The 18,259-nt window shown below is 48.9% G+C and overlaps 1 protein-coding gene across 1 annotated transcript in view; it reads left to right on the forward strand.

Moving 5' to 3' along the window:
• The window catches only part of LOC120244098 (dihydropyrimidinase-related protein 2), a 76,013-nt gene that overhangs the window by 39,000 nt on the left and 18,754 nt on the right, over positions 1-18,259 (forward strand). The window contains exons 4-8 of the mRNA XM_039250438.1: positions 3,040-3,204; positions 6,118-6,179; positions 6,676-6,756; positions 7,287-7,355; positions 12,609-12,729. Of these exons, the coding sequence (XP_039106369.1) occupies positions 3,040-3,204; positions 6,118-6,179; positions 6,676-6,756; positions 7,287-7,355; positions 12,609-12,729 (498 nt within the window). The remainder of the gene's footprint in view (positions 1-3,039; positions 3,205-6,117; positions 6,180-6,675; positions 6,757-7,286; positions 7,356-12,608; positions 12,730-18,259) is intronic.

Below are 18,259 nucleotides of genomic sequence, written 5' to 3' on the forward strand. Positions count from 1 at the left end.
GTCTGTAACTCTAGGCGCTGTTTTTGGACATGGACGGAAGCCATGGTATTCCATCCAGGGAACCTGACGTTTTTTTGTAAGTAGTAATGCTGTTGTGTAGTAAAATGGGGTAAGATGGGCATGAGTGAGTTGAGATACTTGGAGAAGAAAATGGGAAAAGATTTGCACTCAGTTAGTGACCCAAAGGCAGACCCAGCAGCTCCAAGAGAGATGATTAAAAACCAAATTCTCAGGGCACCTGGGTGGCTCAGTCGGTTAAGTGTCTGACTTTGGCTCAGGTCATGATCTCATTTGAGCCCCACAGCCCACTCCTCGCTGCCAGTGCAGAGCCTGTTTGGGATTCTCTCTCTCAAGCTACTCTCTTCCTCTCTCTCTCTCTGCTCCTTCACAACACACACACTCACTTTCTCTCTCTCAAAAGAAATAAACTTTAGGGGCACCTGGGTGGCTTAGTCAGTTAAGCATCCGACTTCGGCTCAGGCCATGATCTAACAGTTCATGAGTTCGAGCCCCTTATCAGGCCCTGTGCGGACAGCTCAGAGCCTGGAGCCTGCTTCAGATTCTGTGTTTCCATCTCTTTCTGCCCCTCCCCTGCTCGCACTCAGCCTCTCTCTCTCTCAAAAATAAAAAATAAAAAAAGAAAGAAACTTTAAAAAATGCGAATTCTCAGGTTCCAGCCCAGACCTACAGAATCTGAAACTCTGGGAAGCTCTCAAGAGAGTTCTTTAACACACTCCACTTTGAGTAGCTTAGCGCCAGACCACCTTACATATACTTGAGGTTGAGCAGGAAGATCTGGGCTCATCCCCAGCACAGCACCTCCTTTAGTGCTTGACCTGATCTTTCAAGGAGGCATGTGAGCTGGAAGGGACCGTGTATTCATTTACTGAACATGTTTACTGAGCACTTCCTCTATCCAGGCACTTGGTCCCTCCTCTGAGGGTGTTTACATGCTAGCGGAGGGAGTCAGATAGGGGAACTAGGGGAACGGATACAGTAATGCTACAGATGAAGAAGGATGGTGACATTTAGCCAGTGAGAAGGAGCCAGGAGAATGGGTTTCCAGAGAGAGAAGTCTGCTGGTGGAAAGTTCTGGAGGTAGGGAAGAGTCAGCGGCTCAAGGAATGGGGGGGTGGAGGATCCATGGTGATGAGCCAGGGGGAGGGACAATAGAGTGTGTTGGAGAGAGGAGACTGGATCCACAGGACCAAGGTGGGGTGGGAGGGGTTGAATTTGACTCTAAGGTCAACTGGCAGAGTGACAGGATCTGGGGAAAGATTTGAGCCATCTATCTGGCTGCTCATGTAGGCTGATATGGTGGGGCAAGCGAGGAAGCCAGGGGTGTGACTAGGGAGATTCTATCCAAACTCTGTTTGCAACAAAGCATATTTTCCTCCTCCTCCTCCTCCCCCTCCCCCTCTTCTTCCTCCTCCCCTTTAGCAGGGTGTGGGGGGCGGGGCACGATTTAAGAAACTGGAATTGTTCTGCCAGGGTTTCTATTAGCGTTTTACAGATGGAACTGACTTGCATCACAAGTATGACCTCCTCATTGCTTTCATTAGATAACACTATGCATATTACAGTACCAGCTAGGCATTTAATTACATATACTGCTACTTACTAAAAAAAGTACATTGCATCAAAAGAAAATTCAGCTCAGATGTGCACGTTTTTGAGAGGTACAAAACCAAGCTCAGTTGATTACAGTTGAACAGTGTCTGCAAAATTTGATCCACTTCAGAAACTTGAGCTCACTAGTATTGCCTGGGCTGGCATTTTCTTAGCTGGGAACCACTTACCTGGGTGTAGGAAATCCAGTATTTTATTTAGAAGAATGATTCATTGCCTCAGGGGTCAAGAGTCCTGGGTTTTATCTTTTTTTGTTGCATAAGTTTGATTTGACCTTGGACAAGTCATTGCAGCTTATATTTTAGTGTCTCTGTGCAGAAGATGGGTAAGAATTGTTCTGGTAAACCTCTCGTCATAGGGGTAACTGAATGAGAGCTCTCTGAGACTTAGAGGTATAGTACCTGTGCAAAGGCCCTGTGGCAGAAGGGAGCAGGAACTGAAAGGTAGCCTATGTGGTTGGAGAGCAGAGTGCAAAGGGGAGTTGAGCCAGAGTGATGTTTTTAGAGGTGAGCAAGGGCCAAACTAGGTAGAATCTTTAGACCTTGTAGGGGACTTAATCTTTATATTAAGAGCATTGGGAGATCGCTGGAGGGTTTAAATAGGGGAATGACAAAAGATTGATAGATATGCCGTTTCATTTCTTCCTCATAACAAATGTGTGTGGCAGTTAATATCCCCATTTTAAGCCAGCACAGAAACTTAGGGTAGTGGAGATTAAATAGCTTACCCAAGAGCTCTTTGCTGGTAGGTGGTAGAGCCAGGAGACAAACTCAATTCAGCTAGAGTCCAAAGTCCCCTGTCTCCCATCTCAGCCTAACTCAATAACAATATAACAATAACCACTGTTTTAAAAGACGCTTTGAACTCTTAAGACGAAAAGATCCCCCTTAAATTACAAAGTGGTATTATGCTGCAGAAATATGAGCAGTGATGAGAGATCGGATATGCTGGGGAAACTTTAAAAGCCTCAGTCTGCATGGCGAAGGTCCAGCATCTTCAAGTTCCTTGCCGTCAGGGGGTGGGGGGGCATCTCACAGGCAGCTATCGCACGCAGAAAGGTTTGGCAGCTCTGCTGGCCATCTGACACTGACATTGTCCATAAGGACTCATTGTCCGTGAAATGTGCCTGAGGTTCGTGCTTTCAGGGACCCTGAGCTGAGCAATCAGATCTGGGCAGTTCATGGCATGGTTTCCTTGGAGTAATCATGCCGTGCCAGGTTTCTGCTTTCTGCTTTCTGCTTTCTCCCTCTTGGGGAGTCAGTTGGTTTAAGTGGATTCTTAGAAGCTGGTTGTAGAGATCACCATCTCGAGTTTGAACCCAAGAAGCCTTACTCAAGGTTGCAGTGGGAAAATTGCCGCTGACCCATGGCCCTGGATGGTGGATGACGACAAATGTCTGTTCTTTTCTAGTTGACCATGTCGTGCCCGAGCCCGGGACAAGCCTGCTGGCAGCCTTTGACCAGTGGAGGGAATGGGCTGACAGCAAGTCCTGCTGTGACTACTCTCTGCACGTGGACATCACTGAGTGGCATAAGGGCATCCAGGAGGAGATGGAGGCCCTGGTGAAGGACCACGGTAGGTTATGCTGACCAGCACCTCTGGGGATATTTCTGTTTTGGTGCATGAGCCAGCATAATTCTCTGAAGGAAAGCTCTGGGAATAGCGCTTGCAGATCCCTCCTGTGTCTCTTGTCCATGCCTGTAAGGAGAGAGGGTCAGGCTGTAGCTGGTGCCCATGGGGGGTGACCAAACCCAGTGCAGCAGTGGAAGCCTTCGTTGATATGAGAACCTGAGCCTTACCAGAGGGACCATTTCTTACATAATAGCTGTGCACAGTTTGCTGGTTCAAGGCAACTGCACCTAGCCCAGTTGGAGAGGTGAAGCCATGAGAGTGATTTGCCCTCAAAGGATAAGAATGCCTCTCCCAGGGAGGATTCTGCACAGTCCTTGGGTGGTGGCCAGGATGCCAAGTGGAGGCCTCAGACAAGCTCTTCCTGCAAGCCCATGAGAATCAGGATAGATTTGAGGGCTCTGGACACCCTGAAAGGTCTTTTCCATCCTAGAGGACTGTTTCAGGGAGTATGATTACAGGGGTTGGGCCCTGGAAGATTCCCAGGGAGGCTGGAGGAATTTGTCCATAGAAGCCCTGGGAGTTCAGGTGGTACTGCCAAGTTACATCATCTTCTGTGGTCCTCTTGAACTTGACTACAGACTAGACTCCTAGGGTGACATGTTGACCTCATTGGATCTTAACTGTCAGGGGCACACCTGTTGCTTTTGGGGTCTGAGACGTGTAAGCTCAGAAGTACCATGAGCCGTGAGTAAAATAGCAGGAGGGAAATATCTAGGCATGGATATGGTAGGTATCTATACATATGGCAGAAAATGCCCAGAATGAAATTCTGCAGTCTCGGGTTTATTTGTGTGTTCTTCCACATGCTAGCTATATGACCTTGGGGAGTTACTTAAATTTTATGAGTCTCGTTAAAAAAAAAATCACAAGAGGTTATTGGACTAGATATCCTAAGATTCTTTCTTGCACAAAGGTTCCTCCTGAAAGAAAATAAATTACCCTCAACCTTCCCACTTTTGGGAACACTGAGTCTTAAAGGGTTTAACTTTCCATACTTGAATGGAATAGACTCCAAATCAGGCAGGAGCATCTCCATAGCAACTGTGGCCTGGCAGGATTGAAGGGCTGGGATGTCCCGAGCCGTTGAACCCCGGGCAGTATCCAGAACCCCCAAGCGGCCTGAATTAAGCTCCAAGACTAGAAGGCTGTCAGTCCAGTTGTTTACCATCGCGATGGATGTCAGGCAGGGCTGCCTGGTCTGCTGCCTCAGGAGGCAAGGACTCTGAAACGGCAGGGCGAGAATTGCAACATCAGCTTGTTGGACCTGTTCTTACTTAAAAATGTTTCTTAAAAACCAGCTTGGATGGAAGGCTGTTTACCAGAGAAAAGACAGTTAATCTAGACTTTCATCCACAGAATATCCTAATCTGTTTTGTTCTTAAAGTCAACAGTCGAGGGCAACTTTTGTTTTTATTTTTTCAGTTTTTAAATTGTACAGCATAACATAATATTTACCATCTTAGACATTTTTTTAAGTTTATTTTTTATTTTGAGAAAGAGAGAGAGAAACCAGGGGAGGGGCAGAGAGAGAGGATCTCAAGCAGGCTCTGAGCTGTCAGTGCAGAGCCCAGTGTGGGGCTCTAGCTCACGAACCATGAGATCATAACCTGAGCCAAGATCAAGAGTCATATGCTTAACTGAGCCATCCTGGTGCCCCCATCTTAGTCATTTTTAAATATACAGTTCAGAGGCATTAAGTATATTCACATTGTTGTGCAATCATTTCACCATCCATCTCCAGAACTTACCATCATTCTGGACTGAATCTCTGTACCCATTAAATACCACCCCCCCAGTCCCTCCTGTCCCCAGCCCCTGACAACCCCTATTCTACTTTCTTTTTTTCTTTTTTTTTTTGTAATTTTTTTAATGTTTATTTTTGAGAGAGAGAGACAGACAGACAGACAAAGCTTGAGCAGGGGAGGGGCAGAGAGAGAGGGAGACATAGAACCTGAAGCAGACTCCAGGCTCTGAGCTGTCAGCACAGAGCCTTATGTGGGGCTTGAACCCATGAACTGTGAGATCATGACCTGAGCCAAAGTCAGACACAGACACTTAACCGACTGGGCCACCCAGGCACCCCCCACCCCCCCCGCAAATCTACTTTCTGTCTCTATAAATGTGACTTGTAAATGGAATCCTACATATCTGTCCTGTGGTGACTGGTTAGTTCCTTAGTGTAGTGTCCTCAGGGTTCATCCACGTGACAGGATTTTCTTCCAGCTTCGGACTGAGTGAAGTTCTGTTGTATGACTGTATGACATTTCGTGTATCCATTCATCAGTCACTTCGGCTCTTTGGCTGTTGCAAATAATGTTGCTGTGCATTGAATGCATGTATGAGTACAGGCAACTACTAATTTCAGTATAGTTTTAAACTTAGAGAAAACCCATCAGGATACTAAAAAGAACTTTAGTACCCTCTTCCCATGTTTACCAATTCTTTATATTTTACCCCATTTGCTTTATCCTTCTTTCTTTGTCTCCACCTCTGTCTCTCCCATCCTTCCTCTCTTCATAGATATACATATATGCATAGTATTATACCTTTCTTACTTGCTTCCAGATTGTTTGGTTTGTTTGTTTACTTATTTATTTATTTATGTCTTTATTTTATTTTGAGAGACAGAGACAGACAGCAAGCGGGGGAGGGGCAGAGAGAGAGGGAGACACAGAATCTGAAGCAGGCTCCAGGCTCTGAGCTGTCAGCACAGAGCCCAACGCGGGGCTCGAACTCACAGACTGTGAGATTATGACCTGAGCCAAAGTCAGACGCTTAACCGACTGAGCCACCGAGGTGCACCTGGTTTATTTATTAAAGTCCTGTCTCTACCACTCTATTTTGTCTATCCTCTAGGGGTAAATTCCTTCCTGGTGTATATGGCTTTCAAGGATCGCTTCCAGCTGACCGATTCCCAGGTAAGGAGAGTTGCCTTTTCTGAGCAGGCTTCCTGGCATTTGATACATCTGGGCAAATGCCATTGTCTTGGAAAGCTGCCTCCAGTGTATGTATGCCCCTTAGCTTGATGGGAAGTGGCAGGGGATGAAATCCTGATGTAACTTCACCTTTAGGGAGGGTCTGAAGCCATTGCACTGGGACTCTGGACTCGGCCTCAGAGCTGCCTCTGTAGGACAGCAGAGCCCAGAGATGTACTCAGAGCTGCCTCAGCAAACCTGGCAGAGAGCCAGGTGTCATCCATGAGCTTCCCCGGCTCCACTTCCCTTAGGTGATGCTGCCCCTGTTGATTACTGAGTGGCCGCAAGCCTTCCTCTTGGGGCATGTCCAAAGAGCCAGCTTTAATAGTAGCAGCTGCTGGTGCTGTTGCTGACCGGTGTGGCCAGAAGGGGAGTGGCTGTACCTGTGACCAGGAACATGGACATCCCCTGTCTCTGATCCCCCCACCTGCCCTTTCAGATCTATGAAGTATTGAGTGTGATCCGGGATATTGGCGCGATCGCCCAAGTCCACGCAGAAAACGGTGACATCATTGCAGAGGTATGGTGCCTTCTTTCCTCATCGTTTCTCCGTGAGCTGCAGGGTGAGAGGCGGGCTCGGGAGCGGGAAGCCACTTCTGTGGCTCAGCTGTAAGGAGGAGAAACAGGGGGACCTGGTGCGACCGCCCTGGGCACGGTGCTAGAAGTCTCACCAGCAGGTAGATGTCAGTGACGTGTGCCTCTGTGCGTTCTGCGGGACATCTGGCCTGATCCCTTTGCACAGAGAAGTCATTTCTCGGTGCTGTAGGGCAGCCACCTGTGGGGTGGGCAACGTGGGCTTCCACATACAGACATTTTACACTGTGGCCCAGGGCCCAGCACGCATGGGCTCCCAGCATCGTAGGGGAAGAGCTGAACCCCTGCTCGGGCAGGCCTGGGGACAGGGCACTGAATCCTTCTCTGCATGAGGCCCTGGCATGAGGGCCGAGTGATCACCTTGCCTGAGTAACTCTTTGGGTGAAAGGTCTCTAGCAATCAGAGCGTCTCAAGTCCAGCTCTCCCTGACGGTCTGGCTTTGTTTAACTCTCGCAGGAACAGCAGAGGATCCTGGATTTGGGCATCACAGGCCCCGAGGGACATGTGCTGAGCCGGCCTGAGGAGGTGAGCATCTGTGACAGGCCAGAAGGGATAGGCGAAAGGAGAAGGGGAAGCACTGGGAATGTCCCGTGCGCACTGGGGATTTAACACTTCCTAGTTCTGCCCTTTTCACTGCGTGCACACACATACCATGCACACAGACTGACAGAGACAGACACACAGACCGAGGCATAGCCACAGGGACACACACAGACTCAGAGATAGACACATAAACAGAGACATGGCCATAGACACAATAGAGACTCGTGAGACAGACACACACACACCAGCGCACCTTCAACACCATCTATGGCCATGAAGACACTTTCCTCTCCACAGTGGAAGGAAGGATGGAACCTGTTACATCTTTAGTATCGTCTGGTCCCTCTCCAGGCCATGGGGTGTAGTTCCTTCCACAACCATCCAGCCTTCCCATGCACACTGAGGAGCTGCAGAGATGAGCCAGGGCCAGCACAGCGGAGCGGGAAGTTGACGGTGACTTCTTCGGGCCCCTGTGTTAACTGCATACTGCCTCTGGGGCTGGTGGACAGCGACTCTGGGAGGGGCTTATAGGAGAGAGAGGGTGACAGTGTCAGTGGCTGATGCTCAGAGTACCTGAGGTTGGTTTTGAACACAAGTGTGTACCTGTAACACACACACATGCACACAACATATTGCTCATAGTTACATGTTTGCGTGTACACACTCACGTATGCACACACATTTACACTCACGTATGCACACACATTTACACTCACATGCACACACCGTATCACTTGCTCAGACACCCTGAAGGTTCCTTTCTGTGGCATTTGTTTCCCCTTCGGAGCTGGCCTTGGCAACCACTTTAACCACATTTCCCTGGACAGATCTGCCGGGGTAGCTGGGTCGGCATAGTCCATGCTGGCCATCAGCGCCATCTTGGACTGGCTGGTTCTGATTCAGTCTTTTTTTTTCTTTTTTAATGTTTTTTATTTATTTCTAGGAGAGAGAGAGAGAGAGACAGCTGTGAGCAGGGGAGGGTCAGAGAGAGAGGGAGTCACAGACTCTGAAACAGGCTCCAGGCTCTGAGCTGGCAGTCAGCACAGAGCCCGACGCGGGGCTCGAACCCACGAACCGCGAGATCATGACCTAAGAGAAAGTCGGACGCTTAACCGACTAAGCTACCCAGGCGCCCCGGTTCTGATTCAGTCTTGAAACAGTTTTGGGTTCAGGCCTTTCAACCGCAGGGACTCCAGGAGAGGTAGAGGAGTGACATGGCTCTTGCTGCACTTGCTTGCTTCTCCTTGAAAGAAAGAGCCTCCAGAGGTGCTAGGCACAAAGTGCCTCACAGTTAACCATTTCAGCCTTACAACCATCCCATGAAGGAAAGCAGACACAGCCCAGCCCCCTTTGTGCAACTCCAGGGGGCGCTGTTCACACAGGCTGCATAGCTGTGTCCTGGGAAGCAACTGGCATTCTGTTATCTGTGTGTGGTGCCTCATGGAGTTGTGCTACGGTGACTATTTCTGTGTCTCTTAGATGAATGGTGAAGTGACTGCCTGTATCAGAGAGCTAGAAAGTGGCATGTCCTGCCTGATCCCCCAGCCCCCCGCTTTGTGTACACACACACACACACACACACACACACACACACACGGGAGCCCAAGCTCACCATAAATCCCATGGGCCCCTGTAACCGGGTGGTGACACCTGGGGCTGGGCGTACTTGAGAAGTTTGCTCCCTGCTCTGCCCAGCGGCTGGGCTGGGACTGCTCCATCCTATTACAGCTGTGCAGGTGGGTGAGATTGTTGTGCACTGAGAAAAGCAGATGCTGCTTACCTTGTCACCCGAGGCTACTTCTGGGAGCCATGACCTTGTGGAAAGTGGAAGAGCCTTGCTGGGGGCTTGCTTTCCCTCTTCCTGTCTGCTCCGCATCCCTGGGGCCCTGTAGACCTGAAAACAGAAAGCAAGCCCGGGCTTTACCTAGCAGGCAAAAGCTATGGGAGGAGAATTGTTCTGGTTGCTCTTTTGACCACAAGAATCAAACCCATTTTTCCATGATGAGACACTGGAGACATGTCTCCAGCAGCTGTTGCCTGGAGAATTGCAGAGTCCCCCCGCCCCCACCCCCACGTGGTGGAGTGTGGAGTCTCCCCTGGGGGCTGGCGGGTCTGGAGTGCACCCACTTGAGGAGCTCTTGGCTTTTGGGGAGGGTCCTCTTGCCTCACGAACGGCTGTTTTGGGGGCTTTCGCTTCTCTCTGCTTTCCAGGGCCGTCTGCTTCTCAGATGGTTCAGAGGCACCTGCTCTCTGTCAGCCTCAGTATTTGGTGCTTCCCTTAAGCAGGAGCACCCTTTCGACAGTCCCATGAGCTGCCAGGCACAAGCCAGCGCCTTCTCCTTCAGCTCCTAGGGATGATTTTTCAGTTCGTCACCAGGAATCTGTTGTGTTAAACCATCTGGGAGCAACAGGGAGAAGAAAACGGAACCATGCTAAAGGAACTTGAGCTTGACAGTGCAGTTAGGGAGATGCCGCCTGTACGTACAAAGCAGTTGTTAATAACATGCATGTAATTCCTTCTCAGTTTCATGATCTGTTGCCACATCATAGTGGTTAACATGGTCTGAACTGCACAAAACATGTTCCTGCCGCTCTCTGCTGTTCTCTCCAGCCCGTTGCATGAGATTACCATGGTCTTCCCCCGTTTTCTAGCTAAGGCTGAGAAGGACTTTAGGAAATAGGGAAATCTAGAAACCACCTGGCCATCAACGGTGCCCGACACGTATGATGACTGGGCCCTGTTGGGACAGCCAGATGAATGAGAAGGGGACTGTGGATGAGCTGGAGACGAAGAGAGACATGGAAAGTAACTAGGCAGGGTAGAATGTGACCAGGACTCTGGGCTGAAAGACTGACATCTGGGAAGTAAGTTGGGAACATGGGGGTGAGGGTAATGGTGACCAAGAGTCTTTCCCAGAGAAAGGAACTTTCTAGGCAGGCCTTTTGGAACTGCGGCTGGGCAGGCAGACAGTTGGGGGATGGAGCCACAGAGGGGGTGTTGTATATAGACACTGCGTATACATGTAGACACTGTTGTGTATTCTGATTCTATTGTGTGTACCGACAGTGTTGTGTGTTCTGACACTTGTATGTACATATACTGTTGTATGTTCTGCCCCTGCAGTGAGTATCGACACTGTTGTGTATACAGTCAGTGTTGTGTGCTCTGACACTGGTTGCTTAGTACCGACACTGCTCTGTCCTTAAACAAGTGACTTCCTCTCTGGATCTTGGGGTACCCAGTCTTAAAAGTCATCAAAGCTCAATGACCCCCCCAAATCCTTTATAATGAGACAAATTTTCTTTAAATTTTAAGCTGTAATACTATTTTCATAATATTTTAGGTTAGTTATTTAAATCAGTTCCCTGTGTGTAAGGGGCCTGCACAGGTACACACAGAAGGGTAAGTGTGGATCCCTCCACGGTTCTGGGTGGAACACAGAGAGGTGGGGTCTAAGTGACCCTTTCTTTCGATGAGGTGGCCCTGTAGTTAGGTGTCTGCCATCAACCGGCATCTGCTGGGGCAGGGGTGGGGCCAGAGCTTACCTCACAATGGGTTAGCCAATCCAGACAGGGCCCTGGGAAGTCCCGAAGGGGTAGGCCCCTCTATAGAATTGGCACTTTTGCTCTATTTATTCCCTAATTAGTCCAATTTCACATTCCAGTTCACCCAGGATAGTTGTAGGCCATGCCTATTGCCCCCATGCAGTCATTAATAGTGCCTCTGTCCACTTTCAGAAGGATTTGTGTTGGGCCAATAAATTGAGTAGTCACTGTCACTCCTGGGAAGCCATGAAGATTCTAGAAGAGTCCTTTCCGTGCTTCACATTGTAGACTTCTGAGGTGACCGCAGAGATTCAGGCCATCCCTCCCTCTTCTGTGCCTCCCCGGGCCAGAGGCACTTCTGTGGTAACTGGAGTCAAGGAGAAGGAGCAGCTATTCTAGGAATTAAAAACGTTTGGACGATTAATGAGCTTTTTCAAGAGCCATTTGGTCTGCCTTTGAATTTTGAGACCTCTCTCTTCACAAAGTTGATGCCTGAAAGGGCAAACGTGAATGGAGTTGTCTTCATTTATTAAATTAGATTACCAGTTAATGCAATTATAGAGCCTCAGCTCTTGGCCACACTCCTGTAGAAACTTGGTTAGCTAAGATAATTCAGTTAGGAGCTCAGCTATTTCTTACAAAAAATAGCAGCTCATGATAGAACGGCCTCACTCTCACCATTAACGTGAAGTAATTCATTTGTTCGGTTAACGTGTCTGGGCGGCTGGCTGTGGACGAGGCACTGTGCTGGGAATGAATGGAGTCCCATGGAACTACATCGGGGGTGGGGCCCAGACCATACAAACATCTGAGTCAAACCCAGCCCCTGGCCTCAAGGAGTTGAACCATAGCTTTTCCCAGGATTTAAGAAGGAGCAAGAGGCTTTTTGAGATCCATTGTTCTATAGTTTCCCATGTTCCTTCAGGTGCCCATTCTAAATACACATATGTCTGTAAGGTACACCTTGATCTCATAGTCCGACCTGGTCAGGTATTTAACAGTAATCACTCAGGGTCTTTGAAATATTATTCACTGAAGCATCAGGTTCAAAGAATCCTCTTATTAGAGTGGCTCTCCCATCTTATGCGGGAGGCGTACCAGTAGTGTGCGGCCTTGGACGTGTAGCAGGTATTGAGGACCGTTGCTGGACATTCCCAGCCAAGCCTGCTCCGTTCCCAGAGCCCCGTGAGGTCTCACTGTTCCTAGGGTTCATGTGGGTGTCGGACAGAAGCCGAGCACAGAAACCTCACCACTGAATGTCTCTACTCAAGACCATGCAGCTACAGTGAACGCACTGACTTGGGAGCAGTTTCCCCGCCCAGTGGCTTTCTTCCATGCGCAAAGCATGAAGATCACCCAGAGCTGTGAGGCCTAACCACATTTCTTGGTCCCATCCCCAATGTTACTGATCCTGGGGCCTGGGAACAGCCCCAGGATCTGCATTTCTCACCAGCTCCAGGCTGAGGCCAGTGTCGTGGGTCTGCTGGGCACTCTTCAAGCCACTTGTCAGGTCATTTCCACCCATCGGTGCTGAGTGACACTGGGAGAGTCACATCCCCCTCCTGGGATGCCACTCAGGGTAAAACCCGGAAGACACGGCAGCCTCTTCTTCCTTTGGCCTCTCTGGGTGGGTTGAAGTTAGAGGGGCATGGAGTGGGCACAGTTCTTACTTTCCATGCTCTTCTGTAGGTCGAGGCCGAAGCCGTGAATCGCTCCATTACCATCGCCAACCAGACCAACTGCCCCCTGTACGTCACCAAGGTGATGAGCAAGAGCGCAGCCGAAGTCATTGCCCAGGCCCGGAAAAAGGGTGAGCCTTACCTTATCGCCTGTGTGACGTCGGGTAGGTCAGGAAGGGAGGAGGGCTCCGTTTCCAGACCTACATGCCAAGTGGGCTGCTTTTATCACGTTCCAGCATTAACCTAATTACCGCTGAAGTGAGGCAGGGAGCTCCAGTTTCTCTCTCGGTTCCACGGCGGCCGCCTTGTCAGTATCTATTTAAAGCCGCGCGCGCTGTGAAGAGTGGGTGGGCAGGCGCATTTCCCTCCTGCCCCCGCGTCTATAGAAAAGTTGGACTTAATTTGCTGCAGTCTAAATAAACTTAGCACATATACAGATGGTGTCAGCCTCCATCTGCCACAGAACCCTTGTGGGGAATGTTCTATTGCAAAACGAGTCCCCGCTCCGTGGCTGGTAGTGATTTCTGCTGGGGTAAGTAAGAGAGGCTCGTGGGGGCGTAGGGCAGGGGATCTGCCCCCGGGCTCCTCAGGTCTGCTTCTCTGGGTGCTGGAGCCGCTTCTTGTAAATTACACTGATGTGTTCTGGGCTGAGGCTGGCGCTGTTAGTACTTAGGGAATCCAGTGAGAAGGGTCTTGGAAACTAATTTACTAAATACAGCTTCTGCTGCTTCCGAAGGCTGTTCCGTGGAGCACCTTATACATTATGAATGCAGCAGAGTCCTCTTGTGAGTTTGCATAAGCACACCACGTGTCCTGGGCTGGGTGTGGCTCTGCCTACAGCCTAATTGCGTGTAGTTGACTTTGTGAGGGTGCATCCTGGCCTCATCATTTCTCCCTTTCTGTCTAGCTTTCTCCTGGTCTGTCTCTCGCCCTCAGTCTCTTTCTCTCCCTTTATCTTTCTCTATCTTTCTTCCTCTGTTTCTAAAGAAGCAATTGGGCCTCTATGCTTCTGTTTCTAGTTCTCTGCGGGATGTGATCCGCATGGGTAAGGAGCACTGTAGGAGTTTTTCACTGGTGGGTAACTTGGTACAAGACCTAGAGCAAATTGCTCAATGACCAGTGAGTCAGCCTGTCCCCAGAGATGATGGCTTCCAGATGGACCCAGCAATTCCTGCCCCGGTTCCCTGGAGCTCTCCCAGGGCCTCTGTCCTTAGGCTTCTCAGCACAGGGTTGTGCGTTCCTAGCTTTTTGGAAACCTGCCCTCTGCTGGCGACTGCAGGATTTGCCTTTTTGCAGTAAAGAAGCATTCCCCTAAATAAGTAAGGTCATCCACTCAGAATCCACTTTGAGTTGTTTTTTCTAGGAGACACGGTGGATGATTCCTATCAGTGACCCTCCCGTACCTGGGCCCTTTGTCACCCAGGCACCTGTTTGCATCAGCCTCAGCACCCACCATGAATCACAGAACCGTTGCTTGCATAGAGCCTCTGGCCAATTGGCACAGTGTCTGGAAAGGGGAATGAAGTTAGGGAGCCATTTCTTTTATTTATTTTATTAACCATCTTGGACCCAGATGATAATAATAAACAAAGAGTTAAGCAGATATTTTAACATAATTTTAATATAATTAAACGTTCCATATAACAGCATGTAAAACTTGAGGACTTGCTTTCTGATTCAGATTTTCACTTGTCCAAATTGGAGGATAGAGGAGTCCGTCTCTCACGAGACCCTGGCCCGGGCAGGTGGAGCTAACCCTCCCTGGTCTGGGGCGTAGAGTACTGGCCTGTGAGCCAGCCCTGCTGGCCTTTACAAAGCTTTTCCTTCCTGTGCCTCGGTTTCTTCATTTGAAGATGTGGAGATGATCTGTGTTATTGTAGAGTCCAGTTCTGCTCCAGTAATCTATGACTCAGTGCCTGGTGTAGTCCCTGTGTTGTCTTTAGGACTTAGACCCTGTGTCTGTATTGGGCAGTGAGCACTAAGAAGGGACTACCTCAGTCTCTTTGTTCTAGTACTTTCCATGTGCCTGTCCAACTGTGCCTGCATCATGGTTCCCGGGGGTGGCTTTTGCATTCAGACTGTCACCCTTTAGTTTGTGAAACCCTTTGCTTGAGATGGACCTGAGCTGCCAGAGAGGAATTTCTGGTGCATTTGAGTGCTAATGAGCAAGAATGTGAGCTTCTCGCTTGCTTTTGGGCTCTTCAGAGTCTTTCCATATTGTTGGAACTTCATAACAACTCTGGGAGGCAGCCCGGGCAGAACTTTTGTACTTTGTTTTACTTTGCAGCTGAGAAACCTGGAGCTCAAAGCTAACGAGGGGTGGAATCAGACTTTGATTGTCAGGTGCCTGACTTTGGGTCTGAATAGCCACGTGAATATCTCAGTTACCTTCATGCTTTGAGGTTATTTTAATATGAGAAATGCTGGTATCTGTTGGGGTTCAGTTTCTTAATGAACCTGGTAGAAACCAGAGCTTGATGCTGAGGAGAGTCGTGCATAATACAGAAGCAAGGATTCCCAAACAGCTGAGAAGGAAAACAGGATACGATTGTGTTACTCATTTGCGCTCCAGGATCAATGTCCTATCCTGGATCAATTCCCAGCTCACTGTGCACCAGCATGTGATGTGGGTGATCCTTCACTATCTCTAGATCTCATTTTCCCATCTGCAGTAGCAACTCATCTTGAAAGGCAAAGATGGTGTCTAACTGAGGTAATGTACGTAAAGACATGTATACAAAGATAATGTACGTAATAATTGTACCTGCTGTTCTCAGGACTGAGGAGTGAAGGGCTGGTTAGAAGTATAGCAAAGATACCTGCTGACCTAAGATTGGGGTTTCCTGCTAAGGATTCTTTTCTATCTCAGCTACGTCCTTGTGGTCCCAGGTAGCAAGTGTGAGGCACGGTCCACTTTTTGCTGCTCCATTTCTTTATATGTAAGATGGAGAGGTTCTTCATTCATTCAGCAAACTTTTTTTTTAGTATTTATTTTGAGAGAGAGAGAGGGAGAGTGCGAGGGAGGAGGGGCAGAAAGGGGGACAGAGGATCTGAAGCGGACTCTGTGCTGACAGCAGCAAGCTGAATGTGGGGCTAGAGCTCAGAAACCATGAGATCATGAACTGAGCCAAAGTTGGATGCTTAACTGACTGAGCCACCCGGGTGCCCCCTCAGCAAACTTTTATTATGTAATATTTCAAGAAGTCCCTCACCTCCTTCACTTGTAGGGGCGGGACACACAGAAAGTCACAGTGGAAAATGGTCAGTGTTATGAAAGGGGTGAGCCAAGGGTGGTTGGAGTACAGAGGAAGGGAAGGGGCCAGCGTTTAGGGACATGCACCTCGCCTGTCTCAGAGAGGTCAGGCTGCATGAGGGGTCCCAACATTTCTCTACAAATGAGAGCTGTTGAAAGATCATGATTTTATGTCTTTTTATTAATGTCCCCCTCCCTCCCCATCTAGAACCTTGCTGGTCCTAAATCTAAGACAGGACGTACAGGGTCAGTGAGAGAGTGAGATGAATATAAATGAGATTGTCTTCCACATGCCTTGAGCCAGCACGACCACACGTGGTCTTCCCGGAGAGCCAAATTTTCACACGCTGCCCCCCTCTGTTCTGTGCCACTCAGCAGGGCCACGTATCAACCACCCCATTCTGCAGATAAGAAGGTGAAGACACAACCAAGAAAAGAATATTCTGGACAAATTTTACTCTCCAAAAGAACTTAGACGTTGGCCAATTTAATAAGGCTTATTTCATGGAAGAGAAATTAAATGCAGAAAGTAAATATCTTGCCCCAGATCATCCAGCCCATAGTTCCAGACTCCTGGCCACCTCTCTCCCCACTGAGGGTCTAGTTGGGAGATTTCTCTAGAATGGGCTCCCTTAGACCACACTTTGTCCATGAGTGAACTCTATTCTGGTACCTTCTGTGTATGAATGGTAGCGTGGAGGTAATGCCTAGTAGCCTTCTCTGATCGACCTCCTCCTCCATCCTTCTCTCCCCACCCTGTAACCCAGATGTGGAAATGTTTAGAACATCTGGTGACGGTTGAAGGATGCTAAACCCTGGGAACCCACACTTGAGCCAATACTTCCTATGCCCTGTGGGCCAATAGGAATGATTCCAGCATCATGAAAAACTTGGGTTCATGGAGCCTGAGAGGACCCTCCAACTTGGGGGTGAAGCCTTAGTATGAAACTAATGCGCAACCTCACAACCTTGAACCCAAAGAGTGGTATGTGGGTTGGCTTGCGAATAGCATAAAATCTCACTAAAATCTGGTAGGGCCATTCAGAGAAACAGAAGATTGGTATATACAGGAGAGAGAGAGAGGGGTGGGGAGGAAGAAGGAAGAGAGAGAGAGAGAAAGGAAGAAAAAAAGGAAAGAGAGAGATTGATCTGAAGGAACTGGCTGTCCTCAATGTGGTTACTGTCAAGGCTGAAATCTACAGGGTGGGCAGGCAGGCTTGGAGATGAGACTCAGGGAGGAGTGGAGGTTGCAGCCTGGGCCTGAAGGCTGTCTAGAGGCAGGTTGGGAATTCAGCGTGTGTTGTCATGTGTGTTTGGTATCCAGCCAGCTAAACTCTTAAGACTCCTGGAGAGAAGGCTCTCTTTCAGGGCAGACATAGAAACTCTTGGGTCAATTATATAGCACTTGGGCTGGGAGTTTGAATCCCTGGACTCAGCTTTTTCTTTCTCCACGTTCTCCAGCATAATTAGGAGCAACCAGGCAACCGTGTTCTTCTACTCAGTTTGACAAAAATATTCTAAGGAGTCTGGTCAACCCAGACTTAGCCTCTTATGATATGTGTTTATAAGGAGTATCTTGTGGTGATATTTTGTGCATCTGTTTTGCCCTACCACACCACGGACTAGTAGTGTTCTCTTGACTACTAGAAACAGTGGCATTAGTGCCTTTAAATCAAATCAGATTAGAGAGGCAATTCTAGAAGCCCCAGAACCAATTCAGAAAACTTGATTCTGTTCCTCTGGAGCCACTCTTGGTACCAAAATTTGACAGGGTTATCCACAGACGAGCCCTAGGCTGTTGAGTTCTGGCATGGGCTTTCTGAGAGGAGGGAGGGAGCGAGGGAGAGGGAGAGAGAAAGAGAGAGACAGACAGAGAGAGAGAGACACTGTCTCAGTTGGTTTTGTACTGTGCTTTTGTGGCTGTGTTTTGTAATACATCTATGTGGTTTTCCAAGGTTTCTACTCTGGATTGTCATCTTGCTTCTAGTTAATGGTAAAGGACTGAACTGTCAGAGCCAGGAGCTGTCACACATTTCTAAGCCCCAGCCTTGCATTCATTCTTCATAAATGCATTCGGGCCCCTCGTTGTGAATAAACACCACCCCCAAGGCCCTGCGGTTCCCGGCCTTTCCAGAGAGCCTGCCAAAGGCTGGCTCAGGGTCACATCCTCCACCCTTAGCCTCTCCCTGGAGAAGAAAATCATGGAGGCCTCACTGCTGCCAAGAAAGGGTCAGCAACGTATTTAGAGGAACTTGTAAAGGCCATTTAAGCCTATTTTGTGGCTTATTATTATTATTGGTAATTATTTCTGGCACACAGGTTAGTGGCATCTGTGGCCTGATTGAGGTCCAGAGGCTCGTTCATGGCTCCCTCGGGATCAGTGTTTATAAAATGGAAGCGGGACCCTG

The sequence above is a fragment of the Hyaena hyaena genome, unplaced genomic scaffold, assembly GCF_003009895.1.
Source record: "Hyaena hyaena isolate Hyena2069 unplaced genomic scaffold, ASM300989v1 scaffold_370, whole genome shotgun sequence".
Lineage (NCBI taxonomy): Eukaryota > Metazoa > Chordata > Mammalia > Carnivora > Hyaenidae > Hyaena > Hyaena hyaena.